Here is an 18,164-nt window from a genome sequence, read left to right as displayed (position 1 = left end):
AAAGAAAATGATACAGTAATGTCTAAAATGATAACTTGCCGGGGATAAATGTGCCACATGTAGGAGAATTTATTTATTCATTCATTTATCGGTGTCAAATATCGGGGATATTTTTTTCACTTTCACATCTTTAAAAAGACATGTTTTGTATTTAAATCCAAGAATTTATGTGCCAGGTTCTTCTTGGTTTCTAAAGGAGATAAAATTGGGAACACCTTTGCACACCTTCTGTGGCTGCTGTACAAAGTAATTACTCATTACCAAGTTTTATTTTATACATACCTTTCTACCTAATTAATAAAGAAAGAATAAAAGTAAATTTACGTAACATGAATGTATATCCAATTACCTTTAAAGTATCAGGCAGGCTTAACTGGCTTAGTAGTAATTAGTTTCAACATACCAGTGCTCCGCTTTATCTGTCTGCTATCCATTATCTTCCCATGCTACATCTTCACTAGTGTGTTTAGCAGTGAGCGCAAAATTTCAAGTTACGGATCAAGCGACTCCCTCAGTCAGTCTAGAACATGGATTTGCCGGTCTAATGGATTCTGCCCTTTTAACAGTTCTTTCAACCCACCAGAGAAGGGTTTGTGCACTCTGGGCCTTTCTCTGAGCTTCATTTATGGAAGTCACAGAAGCTGCACTGACCTCACTGGTCTGCCTGTTAAACCATAATAATAAATGGAAACAACTGTTTTTTGAGTTTTAAACATTGTCTCTTGAGGCTGTTTGCTTCTGAATAAATTGTGGGCATATTTTTTAAAGTTAGGTATGCTGCTGTAGAGCAGTATTGTACATTACAACCTTACAAAGTAACAAAGTGAGATATAATTTATTTTTAGCTGCTAAAAAAAATTATTTAACTTGTATAGAAGTGATATGAAGCAACAAAGAAAAAAACCCACAAATCTTTCTTTTCACTTTTCTCATTTTATGGTTCGAATGAAAATAGCTCATCCTGTATAAAACAACCATTGTTGTTCAGGCAACTATTCCTGATTCAGTATTGTGTGTTGTTAGCCCACATTTGCCACAGACAGAATTTAGGGTGGGCCACTCAGATATATTAATGGTCAATTTGGTGACAAATTCAAAAATGTCTAGCTCCAACCCACTTCCTCTCATTTTCCCACCAACGGGCTGGCTGGACAAGTTGCCTCTGTGATGGTCCTTGATATCACTCAGCTCCCTCTCCAGAGAGCCTTTAATCTTGTGGTCAGACAGACTCCCACTCCACTGTCTTGGACTGATTATATTTCTTAGTTAATGATTTTTCACAGGGTACTTGGCAATTTAAGTATTTGCATAGGAGCATATAAATATAATTCTGTGGGGGGAAAAAAACGCTTGAATTATTATTCAATAAAAAAATTTAACATTAAAATTCGTTTCTTGGGACTGTCACATAGGAAATTTCTTTTATACCTTTGATTGTGACCCACTGTTTTGCATTCATTAGATTGTGAATATATTTTATTTTATATATTGACATAAATCTATTACACATGGTTTTTTGTAGACAGTACAGTTTGTACCACAGAATGCCAATTATTCACAGTGCTGCGTTAACATTACAGCAAACCAGACATTTACCACAATTTAAAAATGTTAACATCCCAGCAACTACTGTATACTGTTCAAGAAAGCCAAAGTGTGGGCTCCCAAACCTCTGCTACTGGTATTAGCAGGGAAGCTGCCTAACAAGCCTCCAGTGGTAATTTGAGCTTGAACTCCATCAGCTGACAGGCCTGAGCTTGTATTTCAAAAGCACCATAAGGTTTGATGTAGTCTAATCATAAGCATTTTGAACTGCTGTCTGTAAACTGTAATCATTGCTTCCCCAGGGATTTTGTAAAAGCAATGCATGGAGCGCGTGGGAATGTGTGAAGGAGATGGTAAAGCTGATGACTGACAATTTTGAGTTAGTTTTTAATCAAGCTGTTTTTCGTCACAAAGTGTCCAATTTTCAACTTTTAAATGCAATGCTTTTACAATACTTTTGAGTCCCATTTAAAACCTTTGAAAGCAATGGTCTCAGTAGAGCTTTATGATACACAAATAGAAGCATAAATATAAAAGGAGTTGTTTAACAAACTGTGGAACACTCATGTTTGGTAGCATTTGACAGCTGACCATCACTGACAGTGCTGACCACTGTCCATCACAAAGTGTGAAGGAGGATAATTATAGTGAGTTCCTGTTTTCTAATTTTTGTATAGCTTTTTAATGTGCCCTAAAGGCATGAAGAAATGTAAGAGTTTATTCTCCCTTTAAAAAAAAAAAAAAGTAGAAGAATCACTGCAAAGTGCAGTGACTATTGAAAGCTTTTCAGCCCAACATGAGCACTTAAGAAATTTCTCATAAATGGCTTGTGTGTCTCTATGTGGGTGTCTCTTTGCTTTATGTGCGATAACAGAACAGGCCACGGTTGCTATAGAAGATTCTGATTTTTCAAACATGAATAGAGAAATAGGAAAACTGGTTGGAGAGTCAACAGACTCTGGTTCACTAAGGTCTACTATGGGACTTAACAATGAACCGAATCTTACAGTAGTAGTAGTACATTTGGCACCAATTCCCAATGAAAGCAATACTACAAGGTATTGGTGTATGTATGAAGGTGGTAAGAAGATATCAATACTAACAGAAATTCCACTATTAAGTAACTGTGACTTGGACTTTTTAAAATTAGCTGACAGGAAGTTACTGTGGAAAAGAGAAGAGTTTTCAGTAATTCTTTTTCTGTTTGTCAAGACTTCAACAGTTTATCAAGTTTATGGACAGGGACTTAGCGGCTTGTGTAGTTAATTTGGTTCAGTTGAGCCAATTCTGTCCATTGATTTTTGATCTCAGGATTTGGTTTCCTGGTTCCTTAGATGTGTACAGTTGACAGAATTTGCTCTGCTTGCTCATTATGGGTGTCTCATCTCAGTACTACTACAATGACTTCTGTTGTCTTCCTGCTTTGTAAACTAGCTTCCTTTCAGAAAAAAAAGAATGCAAGGTTGTTTCTCCTTCTGGAATATAGGTGAACATATGTTCACATATACTGTTATGTACAACAAACTCAAGTATTTAAATGCTGTATATTTTTGCTATATTATTTTTAACTTGGTATTTTTTGCACTACACATATAGTGACATAGAAAGAAGGAAATACAAAGAATGTCATCAATTCCCCTACACTGATGGCTGCAGTATTCACTGAACATATCTATGCAATTCAGCTGAAAATTGGATACAGGAAATGCAGTCTTTGTTTCATTCTTGTGTGATTTAGTTGAATGACAATGCCAGGAGATTTATCACAGTGTAAACAAAAGTATTTCATGATTGCATAAAAATCTAAAAATAAGACACCTACTGTTATGCATGTGCATATTTTTCATTTTCTTTAACCTTTATTTAACAGCATGATATGACTTTAGATTAAATTGTCTTTTGCATGTGTGTACAGGCTACAATAGACAGCAATACCATCAACAGAGTAGTAGTGCACGCACGCACACACACACAACAAAACATCTAAATTACACAAAACACATATGCCAATAGAAAAAAATACAAAAACAGCCAAAATGTATGAATTATAGCATCTGTAAAGCATAAACCAGTAAACACATTGTCTTGAGCCAAAATATGGGGGTAGTAATATTGAGTCAAGACATTGTTTTGCAACCTGAATAACATCCTAAAAATCACAAATTCAGTTTGTGAGACCAGCTCCATTTAGTTGAGGACTCCAGGAGGACAGAGCTTTAACTCAGAATACCCTTTTCCAAATATTTGGGGCAGATATTGTTGCTTGACAATGACAAGTTTTTAAATTTGTTTGCCTTCATTCTTCTTCAGCCAAACTTTTCAAGGGACTTGAATGCATCATTCATCCATACATTAACACTAATTTTTGTCTTGAAGGTAACTGAAATGAATAGAGTCCAATTGTTGCAAATTTGTTGCAAATTGTTGTTGCCTGAAAACTGTGATACCACAAATAGTTTGGGTCATAATGACGTTGAAGTTGAATCTTCCATATGTGGACTCTGAGGAAGAGCTGTTCAATTTATACAACACGTATTTGACTAATGTTGTAATAATATATATATATATATATATATATATATATATATATATATATATATATATATATGTATGAGAGAGAGAGAGAGAGAGTTGTAGTTCTCCATTTTAGTCAGAACAGCACTGTGAACTAAGTGTGCTTTTAGTACTCACAACTATCAGAGACGTGTCACATTTTAGTAAGAGTGCCACACTTCAAACTGGTTTTCAATATTATCAGCAGTAGGAGCCGTGAGCAGCTGTTCCCACGGGTGTGATGCTGTCTTTGTCTAGTATAATACTTTTGACACAATGGTTTGTATAATGGATTTTTGACCCACTGTTCTCCATGAGAACAGAAAATACTCAGTTTGAAGACAGTAGTTGCTCCATTCTATTTTACTTTCCCCTGTGCCTCTCTTCGTTGTCATAGAAGGGTGTGGACCCTTCTATGACATAGAAGGGAGAGGGCACTAACAAAGTGGGTTGGGCAGGCATAATGTCTGGGCCCATTTTTTTTTCTTTTTTTTCCCCACCTCAGTCCACCAGTGATTGAAATATAATATTTCTTGGAGTGTTAAGTGTGGAATGGTAATTCAGCTTTTCCTTGGTTAACTCAGAGGTATCTCAATATTAAAAGTGGGTTGCAGGGAATATAGATGTGTAGTGCCGTATAAGTGATGCATGAAGTAATTTTCACCAAGGGCAAAAGAGTCAAATGACAGAAATATGGCTGTGTGTGGGGAAACGAATGAGTATTTGCATGCAGTACACAGAGCCGGACCATGCAATGAATATATATTGCTGTAATTGTATACCTTAAAAAATAAACTTTAAAATATGGAGTTGTTATAAAAAGTGACACCCCCATTCCATAACTGCATCTCCCACTAGCCTAGCATTCCAATAATCCAAAAGTCATGGTCTGTTAGTCAGTGTACAGGAAAAGCAGTCATCAGTAATCACAAACCTGTGCTAACCTGGTACATTTAAACCGTGTTGAATACAAGGAATGTGGATGTCATGTTCCTGTGTTTCCTGTACATTATTTGATCAGTTTAAAATGTTTCAAGATTAATTAATTTCAACATGTTGGACTTCACCATCACACCTTGAACAAGTTGTTTTTAACTTACTTGTGTTTCCTATTTGTTAATTCCTCTTCTATTTTCACTGTCTCTTGTGCTTTGTATTTCATTTCATTTCCACCTCTGTCTCATTACACCAGCTGTGTTCACTTCCCCTAATTGCCCTCTTGTATGTGTGTATATATATATATATTTAAATAATGGTGTCTTTCCCTTTCACAGTGTCTGTTTTTGCTCCTTGTGTCATCCCTGCCCAAATTGTCGAGTCCTATATGAACCTTGCTATTTGGATTTTGGGATTTTCCATCAGTTTGAATAAAAGTGTTTCCCGTTTGTTCGATTGTCTACAGAGTCTGCATTTTAAGTTCTGCAAATGCATGACAGTGGAGTCTATTTTTGGTCCAACCATCAGGATAAAGAAAACGTATAACCTCTGACTTTTTTTTTTTTGTCCGATTCTTATGTATCTTCAATATGAATTTTATGTTAAGAAAAAAAAGGAACAAGTACAAGCAGCATACTGAATTTACTCCCACACTTGCCATCAGGAGGTATGACACATTAATACCATAAATCATACAGTACCATTGCGGTTTCATTGTTACTGTGGCAAGGTTGAAGCAACTCATACAATCCCCACCGTACGCCAAGGATCATGAAAAAAGACTGGGTTTTAGTAAGTAGTCCACTGTGATATGAGGTGAAGTGAGGTTGCATATGATGTATGGATTGTTCTATCTGTAATGATATTCCACTGAATAAATGGTCTCAAGCATAATCAGCTTCAGTCAATATAATCTTCCTGTGAAGGTCTTCATTAATCTTACAGGCTATGCCTAATCATGTCCATCTACTTGAGCACCCACGAATGTCTCACCTACTTACTGTATGTTATTCTAATTAATTTTTCACACCATTGTCCAGAGGCTGCCGACAAAGCCCCACAAGACTCGCATATTGTGCCCTGCACAGTGTCAGCCCAACGGCCTAATACAAGTGGATAGGTTTTCAGTGTTTCCCCAGTGTTTGTTTCTCCAGATCTCACCTCTGTTAACTCGAAACGTGTCATCCTCCTTTAGCCTCACCTTCACCTCTGTTGTTGTTTTGTTTGCATGTTAAGTCCCTTGTCTCAAATCCATGTACGTGTCCTTTGTAGGCACACTGCATAATAATTTAGAGTAGCTTATTACAGAAAGGTGATCTCCATTAAAGTAAACGTACAGTCTAGTAGTTTAAAACACACGTCATAATAAAGACAAGGTAACAGGAATGTTTGACTTTTTGTTCTTTGTTCAAGTATAGAATGGCTGTTGCCTCCTTTGTTGATGTTATCATGAAGGTGGTGTTAAGACCTGAAACGATCACCGATGGCATTGCTCTGGAGCTCCCTGAAATACAGCAAGTGCAGGCCTTTCAGCAACAATGAGTGTGACTGATTTTGCACCCACTGAAAGATAGGGATCAGCAGGATCTGCAAGGGTCATTGCTTTTATCAGATGAAGGTGACAGCTGACAAGTGCAAGTGCCCGTTGGCTTCAGCAGTCAAACAAATAAAAAAAGTTATTTGTCTGACTGCTGTGTTTGTCAGGATTTAGGAATGCTATTTTTCCTGAGAAAAGACAGTGATACGTTTTATAACCTCCACCACATATTATGTCAATTAAAGCATACATGCAGTTTGTACAACATCCCTTTAACGTTATGTTATGTTTCTTATAATAGTAACTTTTTGTTTGTCTGCTTGTCTGGTACCTAGGATGCCAGTGTATAATTTTGCATAGTTTTTCCAAACAAGCCAGGGAGCATGCATGTCTCTGTTAAAATCAAATATGTATAGTTTTATTTTAGTAGCAGCATCAAGATATCTGTTTATAGGCTCTGCTTTTTTCTTGTTAAAATTTCCTTGGTGGTGCCAGAGGTCAGACAAAAAGGGCTACACTGCTTCAAGCTGACAGGAGGCAACAGTAACTCAAATAACAACTTGTTGTCCAAGATATGCAGAAGATCATTTTTGAATGCACAACACATCCTACCTTGAAGCAATGACTGTAGAGCAGATCAGCTATAGGAGGAGAAGACTGCACTGGGTGCCACTCAGCCAAGAACAGAAAACTGAGGCCACAGTTCATAAGGAACCACCAAAATGTGACAATTCAAGATTGATAAAATGTTTCCCGGTCTGATGAGTCTCAATTTCTGCTGCGGTATTTGGATGGTAGGGTCACAATGTGGCATAAAAAACATAAAAACACAGATCCATTCCGCCGTGTGTCAACACTTCAGGCTGGTGATGGTGCTGTAGTGAGTATATTTTTTTGGTATACTTTAGGCCCCTTTGTACAAACTGAGCATCATTTATATCCCACAGCCTACCTGAGTGTTGTTGCTGACCATGTGCATCCCTTTATAACTACAATGTACTCATGCTCTGATGGCTGTTTCCTGAAGGATAAAGCAGCATGCCCCAAAGCTCAAGTAATCTGAGAATGACAATATATGTAATAGCACCTTGTTAGATGTGGTTGAATAGGAGTTTCACACCATAGGAGTACAGCAAACAAATCTGCATTAACTGCATTATGCTATCATGTTGATATGGACTAAAATCTCATAGGAATGTTTCAGCACCTTTTATATATAATATAATACCTAAAGAGTGGCTTGTGAGTGTATATCTTTTTTATGAAGTCAGTGGAAACAATAAATAATATTTGGATGGCTGTTACAATATAAATTCATTGAAATGACAGTAGCTTAATCACCACTGTTGTTATGTACTTTACAGGCACTGCACTTTTACTATTGCATTAAGTGGTAAAGCTGTGTTAGTAATTCACAGTATTTTATTGTACCATCTTGAACCCCTGGCATAATGAGCAACGACTATGTACTAAACTCAGGTGTGTCTGCATTACTCATCCATAATGGGTGAAACTAAGCTGTTCATGTGTGACTTAGAACTAGTTTACTGATATGAAGGAGAAAAAGGCTTCATCGCTGCTTCTTCTCTAAACACCAGATGCATAAAATCCATGCCAATATTTCATGAGTTGAAAATATTTTTCTTACTCATCTACTCTTAATGCAACCATTCACACCAACCATGTAATTTAACTGGACAAATTTGCAACATTTTTTTTTTAAATCAAGCTCAATTTTTCTGATTTTTTTTAGATTTTTGGGGGGATCTGACTAAACAGATCGGACAAATCAGATCACTGAATTTCTGTAGATGTGCAGTGAATACACAATGAGGTGGAAATAGTAAAATATTAGTCTTTCACGTCAGACACAGCGAGATGCTGATCCGGGTCAATCGGCTCTCTGAAATGATTTCTCTGCCTTTTCAGATGTGATCTCAGCCCTGCCAACAAGACCTCAAACTGCCCTGCTTACATCCTGCAGTATGTACAAAAGCATGATACAGTTTCAACTCCTGGATCAAACTACGAAATTCTCCCTACTGCTGCCTTCTCGTGAGAATTGGATGAACCAGAATCTCAGTTTCTTAGTTTTATTGTTAAGAGAAATCAGAACCAGCTCATCATGCCTCTATGTTGACGTAATTTTTTTCATAATGCATTTTTTTGATGACTAATTCATCACAAAAATGCAACACGTTCAGTGTCTACATACGTTACACGGCAACTTTCGATTTGGAAATTCGTTTGGGTTTTTTTTCACAGTGCATTCAGTGTGTAACAGTCTAATGCTTGATTTAGTCTTCTGCAGGAAATATGTACATCCCAACTCAGGTTACCTAAATCATGTAACCAGAAACTCCTTTTATCCCTACACTGCAACCTTCCATGACATTCAAAGTCATTGTGGTATGCCTCAGCCAAACTAGTAGTACATACAGACATTTCTCGGGAGATGCACTCCAAGTTACACAGAAGGTTGTGGCATTGGGTTAAAATGGGGTTCCCGTTATGGCGAAAGTTACGATGTAGATCTGACGCAGAAGTATAATTCACGTGCTAAGTCTATATATGTATTGTAAAAGCTATTAAAACAATTAATAATACAATTAGACCTATAAAAGCAATAAGTATTATATTGTTTCACAAAGGGCAAGACAAGATAGGATATAAAAAATGCTTTATTTATTCCAACGGTTAGGAAATTACTGTGTTACAGTTATTTAGCTACACAGTAGCTTATGCCGTTGATTTAACAAAAGTCGCACACGGGATAGCACAAATTCACAAAGCCACCAATCCAAAAGTTTTTCAGAAAATCCTTCAAAAAATACCTAGTAACCAGTTTCTTTAGCTTGTATCAACCTGACTGTCAGGAGTTATGACTGTCTTACTGGTTTATTACTTTAGGGACACTTAGGTACATCAAGTATAATACAATGTCAAAAAAATGAAAGCTACTTAGACCTTAATATTTAAAAAACACTAGATTATCATATCTGAGTGTGTCAGAATTGTGATAGTCCTACAATAGCTACAGTATGTTATATATTAAATGAAACCATAATGTTGCTCAAGCTCATGAGTATTTTAAAATCCCATGCTCCCAATAAGTATGACTCATTTTGTACTGTGAAAAACACTTCTGGGCTATTTTTTATCGTTCCGGCCCAGTCTGAATTTGCATCAAAGGCTTGTGTTAATACTCTTGGGGTAAGCTTTTATTTGATTCACTAGTCCTTTGGTAAAAATTACCCCTCATAGTTTTGTACTCTCTCAGGTATCCTAATGATTTGATTCTGATTTTAGGTGCTGTGGTTTGGTTACAAAATGATACATCCGTTTCTATATATGCACATTCATAGTGTTGTAGTCATTATTATTTATCACCTTTAAAGTCTGATGAATCTAGTAACATTATTATTTATTTCCACTGCAGGAAGTATGCCAAATGGCATTGATGAGATACGGCATGTTTACGTGGAGATGTCCTGTTTAGCGAGAGAAATTAGCTGTATGTCCTGACAGTATTTTAAATCTTGACTAAATGAAGTCATTGCAGCTGTCATCTTTTAACAGATCAACCTGTTTTATTACAAGCTGTTTCCTTGTAATCATTCAGCTTCTTTCAACCATTACATCTTAGCTGTCAGTCAAAGATACTAAGTTGCTTTATACATTTTTGCATCAAATATGCTTAACACCAGTCTGCTTCTGATAGCTTGGCCTCAGCTCAGTTATAAAAAATTCAGTTATATATTATGTTCTGAGCTCTGCTTGAATTGCAAAAAAAAAATCAGTGTGACAAACACGATCATAAGCAGAACTTTGTGTGACTCACTCTGTATTTCTGTGTGACTCTAAATGTTCATTGCAGGGCATGACAGATCTTTCTAGTTTTTCTCCAGGGTTTCTTTACCCTACACCAGGCCTACAGGGTCATGTTGCCAGGCTGCATACCCATCATCTCATACATAAGTAACTACAATACTGTGCAAAAGTACACCTCATGTCTATATATTTTGTCTACTAAAGAGTCAAACTTCTTTGCTATATTTTTAAAGTGGTCTCGAGCAATTGTCTTCAAGCGCTTTCAAAGTTTTTCACCCGTTTCCAATGATTGGATTTAAAATACACTGACCTGACCATTTTCATAGATTTATTGGCACTGACCTGTGAATCCTTGAAGGCCCCTAACGCTAAGGATGAGACACTTTTGTGTCTACACATTATAGATAACTTAGCAAAAAATGAAATTTAAATCATATCTTTAGGCACTTTGTTACTAGTAGCCTGTCACAAAGAGAGCATCTCTCGTGACTGAGGGCCCTCGTCTGTGTGGTAACAACTGGGTTTTCAAAGCTCATTTTTCTGAGGGTGAATGTGTCACTGCTGGAAACTACACCTAATACCATGGGTCAGTTTCTCAAGCAGCCTTGACACATGAGACCCACATTCCATCTCTACAATTCCTTCCCTCCGTAACTGTGAAAGCATGCTGACCAGTAATCGTACCTTTAGACCAAATATCCTGAAGGTCTTGGTATCTCCTGATATGAGAAGTTGCCTGTCCATTAACTCTGCAATACGCTGACGGGTCAGCTATCCATACTGCTGGTTGAGGGCATCCATTGTGTTGGTATAAGGGAACCTAAAGTTGCTACAGGAGTCGGCAATAAGCAGCTTAAGGTGATCCAATAATATCTGGAAACTGAAGCGTTTTGTTGCATCTGCTGGGAGAATATTTTCCTGGGCCATCCTCAACCATGCAAATTCCACTGGATTTGGGTATACAAAATCTAGGATGGTAGGTATGGGACCCTGTAGTAGCGCTCCTGACCCCCACTGGACTCTGATGGGGGACCATGCTCCTCCCATGCAGGTAATGCATGGGATGACAGGATATGGCATTATTTTTGTGCCTCTATTCTGGGCGCACATTTAAAAAAAATTGCAAGTGCAAATGTTGCATTTTGAGGAGAAAATTATTTTGAGCAAAGAAAAGCTTAATTTGAGCAAACAAAATTCATTGCTGCGTGCAAGAAATGTATTTCAGTGTTTGCTATTATCCATATACACACACAATAACAGCCCCTCTCGCTCAGTTGTTGCATTTGCTCTTGCTCAGATTTCTGCTCTGTGTGCTGACAGATATCTGCGGACCTGCTCTCAGTGTGTTGCTCAACATCTCTGCACCCTACACGCTCAACTCTTTCTGTACACATTATAAATGTTCCACAAAACCAACCATTCACAGACTTGGATGCGAAGATTGTGATTAGCTGTTTTGTTCTCCAATCAGCTCACTAGCTACTCTATTCCGGAAGCACTGTCCAAAATGTAGCCAAATCCAGTGGAGTGGTTTGCTTTAAGCTAGATTAAAACCAACAATGGGCTTAAAAATTATAAATTTTTAAAACAAATAACATACTAACCAAAAATAGGTTTAGCTACACTAATACATTTCTTGTACGCAGCAGAATTTTGTTCGCTCAAATTAAACTTTTCTTCGCTCAAAATAATTTTCTCCTCAAAATGCAACACTTGCATTTGCAAAGTCTTTTTATGTGCACTCAGAATAGCAGCACAAAAATAACGTCATAACAGGAGCGCTTTTTAACAAATACTGCATTTAAAATATTTATGTTGAACATTACAAACAGTGCTAATATAAATGCATTGCATTATTACAATGCCATTAAGCCGTATTACTGAGGCTCTAAAAAGTAGCTAAAATTTTATTTTGGAATTCTCTCTCAAGTTAATACGATTTGTACCTTTCCAGGTGTTAAAGGCACATTTAATGAAGTACTGAAAAGGTACTGTTGCAGGCATCAGCAGTGAGAATATGATTTATACCACAAACTAAGCTGATTTTTGGCAGGATAAATGGTTTAACTGACTACCAACCATCTACTAATTGCTTTGCTTTTCAATGTTCAAACTCACAGTATCTTTAATTTCAAATGGAGTTCCATATCCTGTTTCTCAGCAGAATATGTAATACTGTAATTGCCTGCTCTCCATTTGTAGATTGCTTTTTTTTTCTTTCTTTTTTTTGCAGCTGACAAGTCCCCAAGGACACATAATTATTTCTCAGTTTTGTTCAGTTCTTTCACAGCACTTTATCATGTAGGGTAAGAAACTCCCACCCTTCTTTGCAGATATCTGATTAAGTTCTTCTTGAGCTTTAAGATTATAGTCTTATGCATTTTAGTTTGAGCCATATATTTGCACAGGATTGGTTCCATAGTACCAGTAATTTTAGCTATTCCTTAGCTGTATCGTGCAGTTGCTTTGAAACGTGTGAAACGAGGATTAAATTTCAAGCAGAAAAATACACTAATTGTTTATGTTTTCTTGAGTTATATTAATAGTATCACAAAAGTAAAACGAATTGGAACAATACCATTAAAAAAGTGGACTGAATTCTTCAGAAATATGCTGCAGACATTTATGGTGACAGCGATGACTAGTGACAGCCTCGACATCTTTTTTCAGAGAGGATATTATTCTGAACCTCCACGGTCTCTTTGACTTTAAAGGAATCTGTTTCTCTCCTGTTCTGTTACACTTACCATTTTATTCAATTTGAGACTTTGATGACAGTAATCTCCAGAATATGCAGTGTGTCTGTGGTTCCTTTTAAGAACTGCATGTTTTCACCTAAGGCATCATAAGTGCCTTTTTAGTCAGTACATCAAATGGTGCTACGCAGCAGATGCTCCAAAAAAAACCAAAAAACATGAGAGGCAAATGGGAAAACAGACTCCTAGATTAAAATTGTAGAATAAAAAAAATGTTTAAAAAAGAAATTAGAATCTTTATGGGTAATTTCACACCTTTTTAACAGGTACTGTGGTAGTGATTTTGAAAATGACTTTTATATTAGGTGGATATTGGGACTTTAACAGACAGATATTTAATCTTACACAAATCTCTTAGACCTTGTGGTTACAATTTTACTCAGAAATTAGATCAACTATATCATTTCTATGCATTTTTTAGACATTGTAAGTTGTTTTTTTCTGTTTATTTCACTGTCTGAGTTTTACGACACACCTGCTTTCTCCTTTATTTTTGCCTGTGTGCTATGCCTCGTTTGTAAGCACTAGTTTGCTCCAAATTATTCTATTCCTTGCAGAATGAAAACTGACTAGAGTTGTTTTGCTGCTGAGTTTTATACTATACACTACACTGGAGTACTTTTCTCTTTGTTATTTATTAAAAAGGTTAGTGCTTTCATAATTTGTTCTTTCAATTTGGACATCGACTTGCTGCAACAAATATCCACTAAAACTGAATTTGTTGTTATTGTTGACAAATTTAACTTCAGTTTCAGTTAACATCCTGAACATAAATTATTTATCCTTAAACTGTGTTCCACATTTTTTCCCCCCCAGATTTTGCAAGAGCTGTTGCAGCACGGCCTATATCATATGCAGCAGTATTACGAATGAAGCCAGACAGCTCTTCTTCAGTGGTCAACTCACGCGGCAGACCTCAACACTACAGCAGTGGGCTGGTGACTCCTGACTGGCCTGCTTTCTCCAGTCACCCCCTGTCAGCCCTGAGTCTGCATAGCTCTCAGGAGGACTATAGAAGCGAAGGTAAAACTAATGGAGCAGTCAAAATCTCAGTTTGTTTTCTCTCAAAAGTTTTTGATTTGTTAGAGTTTGCGTTCATACTTGCATATATACAAGCAAATGTTTCAACAGGGATACATATATATAAACACAAAAGCTTATTAATGGGAGAATTTGGACAATTGTTTTGCTGCATAGAAGTCATCTCCCATTTTATCCATGGATACTTAATATTTGGATCCCTTTTGACTTAATTTACACTTTATAGTATACATTGTTTAGCAAAGTAGGAAGAGAAAGCTGAGTATGTTTTTTCTTTTATGGCATAGTATGTCTTACTAGCTATCAATGTCAGCTTCTAACTCCTTATAAGTAGAGAGCACCACTTTTTCACGCTATTTTCTGTTGTTAGTTCTGGATTACATTCTCAGTCGGGGTCAACTACTTTCAAGTCACCCTATACAGGAGTGAGACCTGAATTGTGAAGTTCAGATGACAGTGTTCTCACCCGCCAAAATGAGCCTAACCAAAAGGGAAGGCACTCCAGAGTTTGACTGAGCTCCTCCAAAAGTAATTGGTGTGAATGCACTCTGCTATGTCTGCACTCTGGCAAGAGTTTGCCATATTAGGTTAGACTTTATATGTTTCTCTCTGTTTAGGTTTGGTCTGGAAATGAATTGTACCTATCCGTTATCACCGCATTCTCCGGGGAGACCAGGGTCATGCCCTTTGTAAAATTGAAGTGGGATCATTGCAATATTGTGCTCACTGTGCTTCTGCCAGCATAGAAAGAAATAATGGATAGCTATGTCAAAGACAAGATGTAATACCCAAAATGCACAATGGAAACACAACATCATAAATTTACATGGGTCACTTAGTGTCCTGATTTCAAGAATTAATAAGTCTTGAGGATCTAATGACACATTGATGCTTTGATGTGATTAATTACATCATGCTTATTGCATCTGGAAGGCTCATTAATGGAAATCTGAAGCAGTTTCTCTATTGTCAAATCGGATCAGTAGTTCCTAATAAAGTGAGTCATATTAGAAGCAGGCATAAAATTATAATATCTATCCTTTTTTTTTCATTTTTTGTTTCCTTTGTTACCTTCTTTTCTGTTCCAGGCGCTTGTCTATTCCTTTCTGCCTATCTTTCTGCCTTTTTTACTTTCTGACAGCATTATCACTAGGTAGCCATAAAATGACTTACATCTATATAACCAAGGTGAAGGTAATGCCTCTCCACTGTCAGTGTTGACAGGACCATTATACCATTGCACCGGATTGATGTTCAGTGGATGAAATGGATGCCAACAAGTAATGTACCGTTGGTGGATTGAAGGGGGTATTGCGTTTTTTGACTCTATGACTGACAGATGGCCATGACACTCGAAGTTGAATGACACATATGCTTGTGTATGTGTTTGTATTTTCTACAGACAAACACATAAACAAATACAAATGCACTTAAAGAATGATATGGTTTTGTTTTTTTTATCCAACTCTCAAGTGTTTTCAAATTATCACAAACATGTTGGTTGAACAGCTCTTCAGTATTGCTGTGAAGAAGTAATTGTCCCATTCCTGATTAGTAATTTGTTTGCATATTTGTCATACTTAAATGTTTTAGACACATCAAACAGATTCTCCTATTAGACTAAGATACCGAGTGTAAAAAAAAATATATAGATTTTAATTGAAAATAGAAAAAAGCTATCCAAATCTACCTGGCAAAAGTCATTGCCCCCTAAACCTAATAACTGGTTGTGCCACCATTGGCAGCAAACCTGCAATCAAGCATTTGGCTGTTAAGTTAATTGGGATTCCTAGATTGGCTGTAGGTGTAAATATGAGCACGAGTAGCCATCTGTCTCATGTCTGTTTCTTTGTTAAACCTGTGATGCACTAGCAACCTATCCAGGAGGCTGTCTTTGGAGTGTGACTAGAAGCCTCAGAGGGAACCCACACAGACACAGGGAGAACATACAAACACACTGAAAGGCTCCAGCCAGATGGTGGATTCGAACACAGGACATTCTTCCTGTGAGACAACAGTGTTAGCTACAGCATCACCATGCTGCCCCTAAATAAAAATAAATGCATTTAAAAAGTGTTTAATCACAGTTAATTAATTATTTAACAAGCAGGGTAGTTACTTTTTCCCTTAGTAAGTTAAATCAGCAATTAAAAGATAAGATAACTTTTATTAGTCCCACATGTGGAAAATTTGTTATCTTACAGCAGAAAGTGGAGAGTACAAAGTTACAGTAGCAAAAACGTTTGAATAAGATAAGAGAATAAGAATAAGATACTGTACACAATAGAATAAGATACTATATACAATAGAATAAAATACAATGTTGTCAGAACAGAATTTTGTATTTACTCAGGTTGTCAGGTTTCTTTTCATATAAATGTCATTAAATTGTGTCAAATAATTGAGGAAAAAATTGTCCTTGAAGCGCAGATTCTTTCCCAGAAGCCTTGAAAATTGAGGGAAGTCTGGAGCCTGTTTATTTCTCCTTAATTGAGTATGTGGGTTGCACCCATGAAAAACTTTAGACAAATTGACATTCAACAAATGTATTAATTTAACAAGCAGGTACCTTGGTAGCATCTGGAACAACCATGCACAGCTGCAAAAGCCTGGCCTTTCATCCTCATGCTAGTGACCAGCATAGTACCACACTGCCGTGGGATGGCATCTCATTCTTCATCCAGCATTTGCAGCAAGTCAGCCAGTGTGATTGTGTGTTTCTGACATAAACAGCATGCGAAAGCTGATCCCACAAGTGTTCAGTAGGGTTAAGATCAGCACTGTAGGCAGGCCATTCCAACCTCTACACTCACAAGGGAGTCTGGAGGGAGTCCCTGATAAACCCTGCTCTGTGAGGACGAGTGTTGTCATGTTGGAGGATAGAGTTCAGTCTCAGACTGTGGAGATATGGGATTGCCACTTGTTGCAGATTCTCAAGTTGATCTCTCAGTGTCGGGATTGGCTCCAGTGATGACAAACGTTGCCAGTGAGGGATATGCTGCCCAACACCATCACACTGCATCCACCAAAATCCACCAGCTGCCAGTGTACCCTGTCTTTGACATCCCATATTATATGGAACTTGGCCTTCAAATTGGAGAGAGTACTAGGACACACTAAAATAATGCTGCAACCTGGGTTTTGCAGAACATTAGCTTGAAGTTGCCCTGTCCAGATCTTTGGAGCAGACACCAACTGACCACTCTAGCTCTTTCTATCAGTCTATCAATCAATAATTCAATCATTCTTTTTGCAATGTGTCCTGGTGGATTTCTGTGTGGATGTTCTCCATGTGCGTGTGTACTCCATCAGAGTACTCTGGCTTCTTGTCACACTCCAAAGACAAACTCTTGAGATAAGTTGCTAGTGCATCACAGGGTTAACAAAGAGATAGCCAAGAGACAGACAGCCACTGACGCTCACATGTAGACCTAAAACCAATTTAGAATGCTGTAGGAGGATAGAGTTCAGTCTCAGACTGTTAACAGTCATGCCTTAGACTGTGGGAGGAAACTGGAACGCTTGGAAAAAACCCAAACAATCACCAAAAGAACATTCAAACACCATATAGAAAAGTGCCAGTCATTCAGTGGTTCAAACCCTGAGGCGACTGTATATAGCACTGCCCCACCGTACCCATAGTAAAGTCAGTTAAATCCATATTATGTTTGCCTTTGAGCGCTAACAGAATGCATATGAATTTTTCCTGTGGCTGTCTGCACAATAATGCATTGTAAATAATATACTGTGTACCAGAATTACAGTGTTGCCAAGAAAGACAGTGATAGTCATTTATTGTTTAGGCTCCAGCATACTGGATTTAAAATTAAACACTAAGTGTGAAGCTTAAGTGTTAATTTTCTGCTTTAATCTGAAGGTGTTTACATCCTCACTGATTGAACACTGTAGGAATTCTCTTCCTTGTTAAACATATTTCCCTCACTTAAGGGGATGAAACTTAATTT

General features: G+C 37.3%; 1 protein-coding gene across 5 annotated transcripts in view; it reads left to right on the top strand.

The window, feature by feature from the left end:
• cntn5 (contactin 5) overlaps window positions 1-18,164 on the top strand; it is a 112,609-nt gene that overhangs the window by 34,941 nt on the left and 59,504 nt on the right. For all 5 annotated transcript variants that reach the window (XM_085244051.1, XM_085244049.1, XM_085244047.1 and 2 more), the window contains exon 3: window positions 13,975-14,181. In XM_085244051.1, the coding sequence (XP_085100177.1) occupies window positions 13,975-14,181 (207 nt within the window). The remainder of the gene's footprint in view (window positions 1-13,974; window positions 14,182-18,164) is intronic.

This window comes from Mchenga conophoros, linkage group LG14 (assembly GCF_057382185.1).
Source record: "Mchenga conophoros isolate Kocher_MC1m ecotype Shallow Benthic linkage group LG14, M_conophoros_male_GT1.1, whole genome shotgun sequence".
In the NCBI taxonomy this organism is placed as follows: domain Eukaryota; kingdom Metazoa; phylum Chordata; class Actinopteri; order Cichliformes; family Cichlidae; genus Mchenga; species Mchenga conophoros.
The sequence above is the reverse complement of the archived record's forward strand: the minus strand, read 5'-3'. Positions and strand labels throughout refer to the sequence as shown.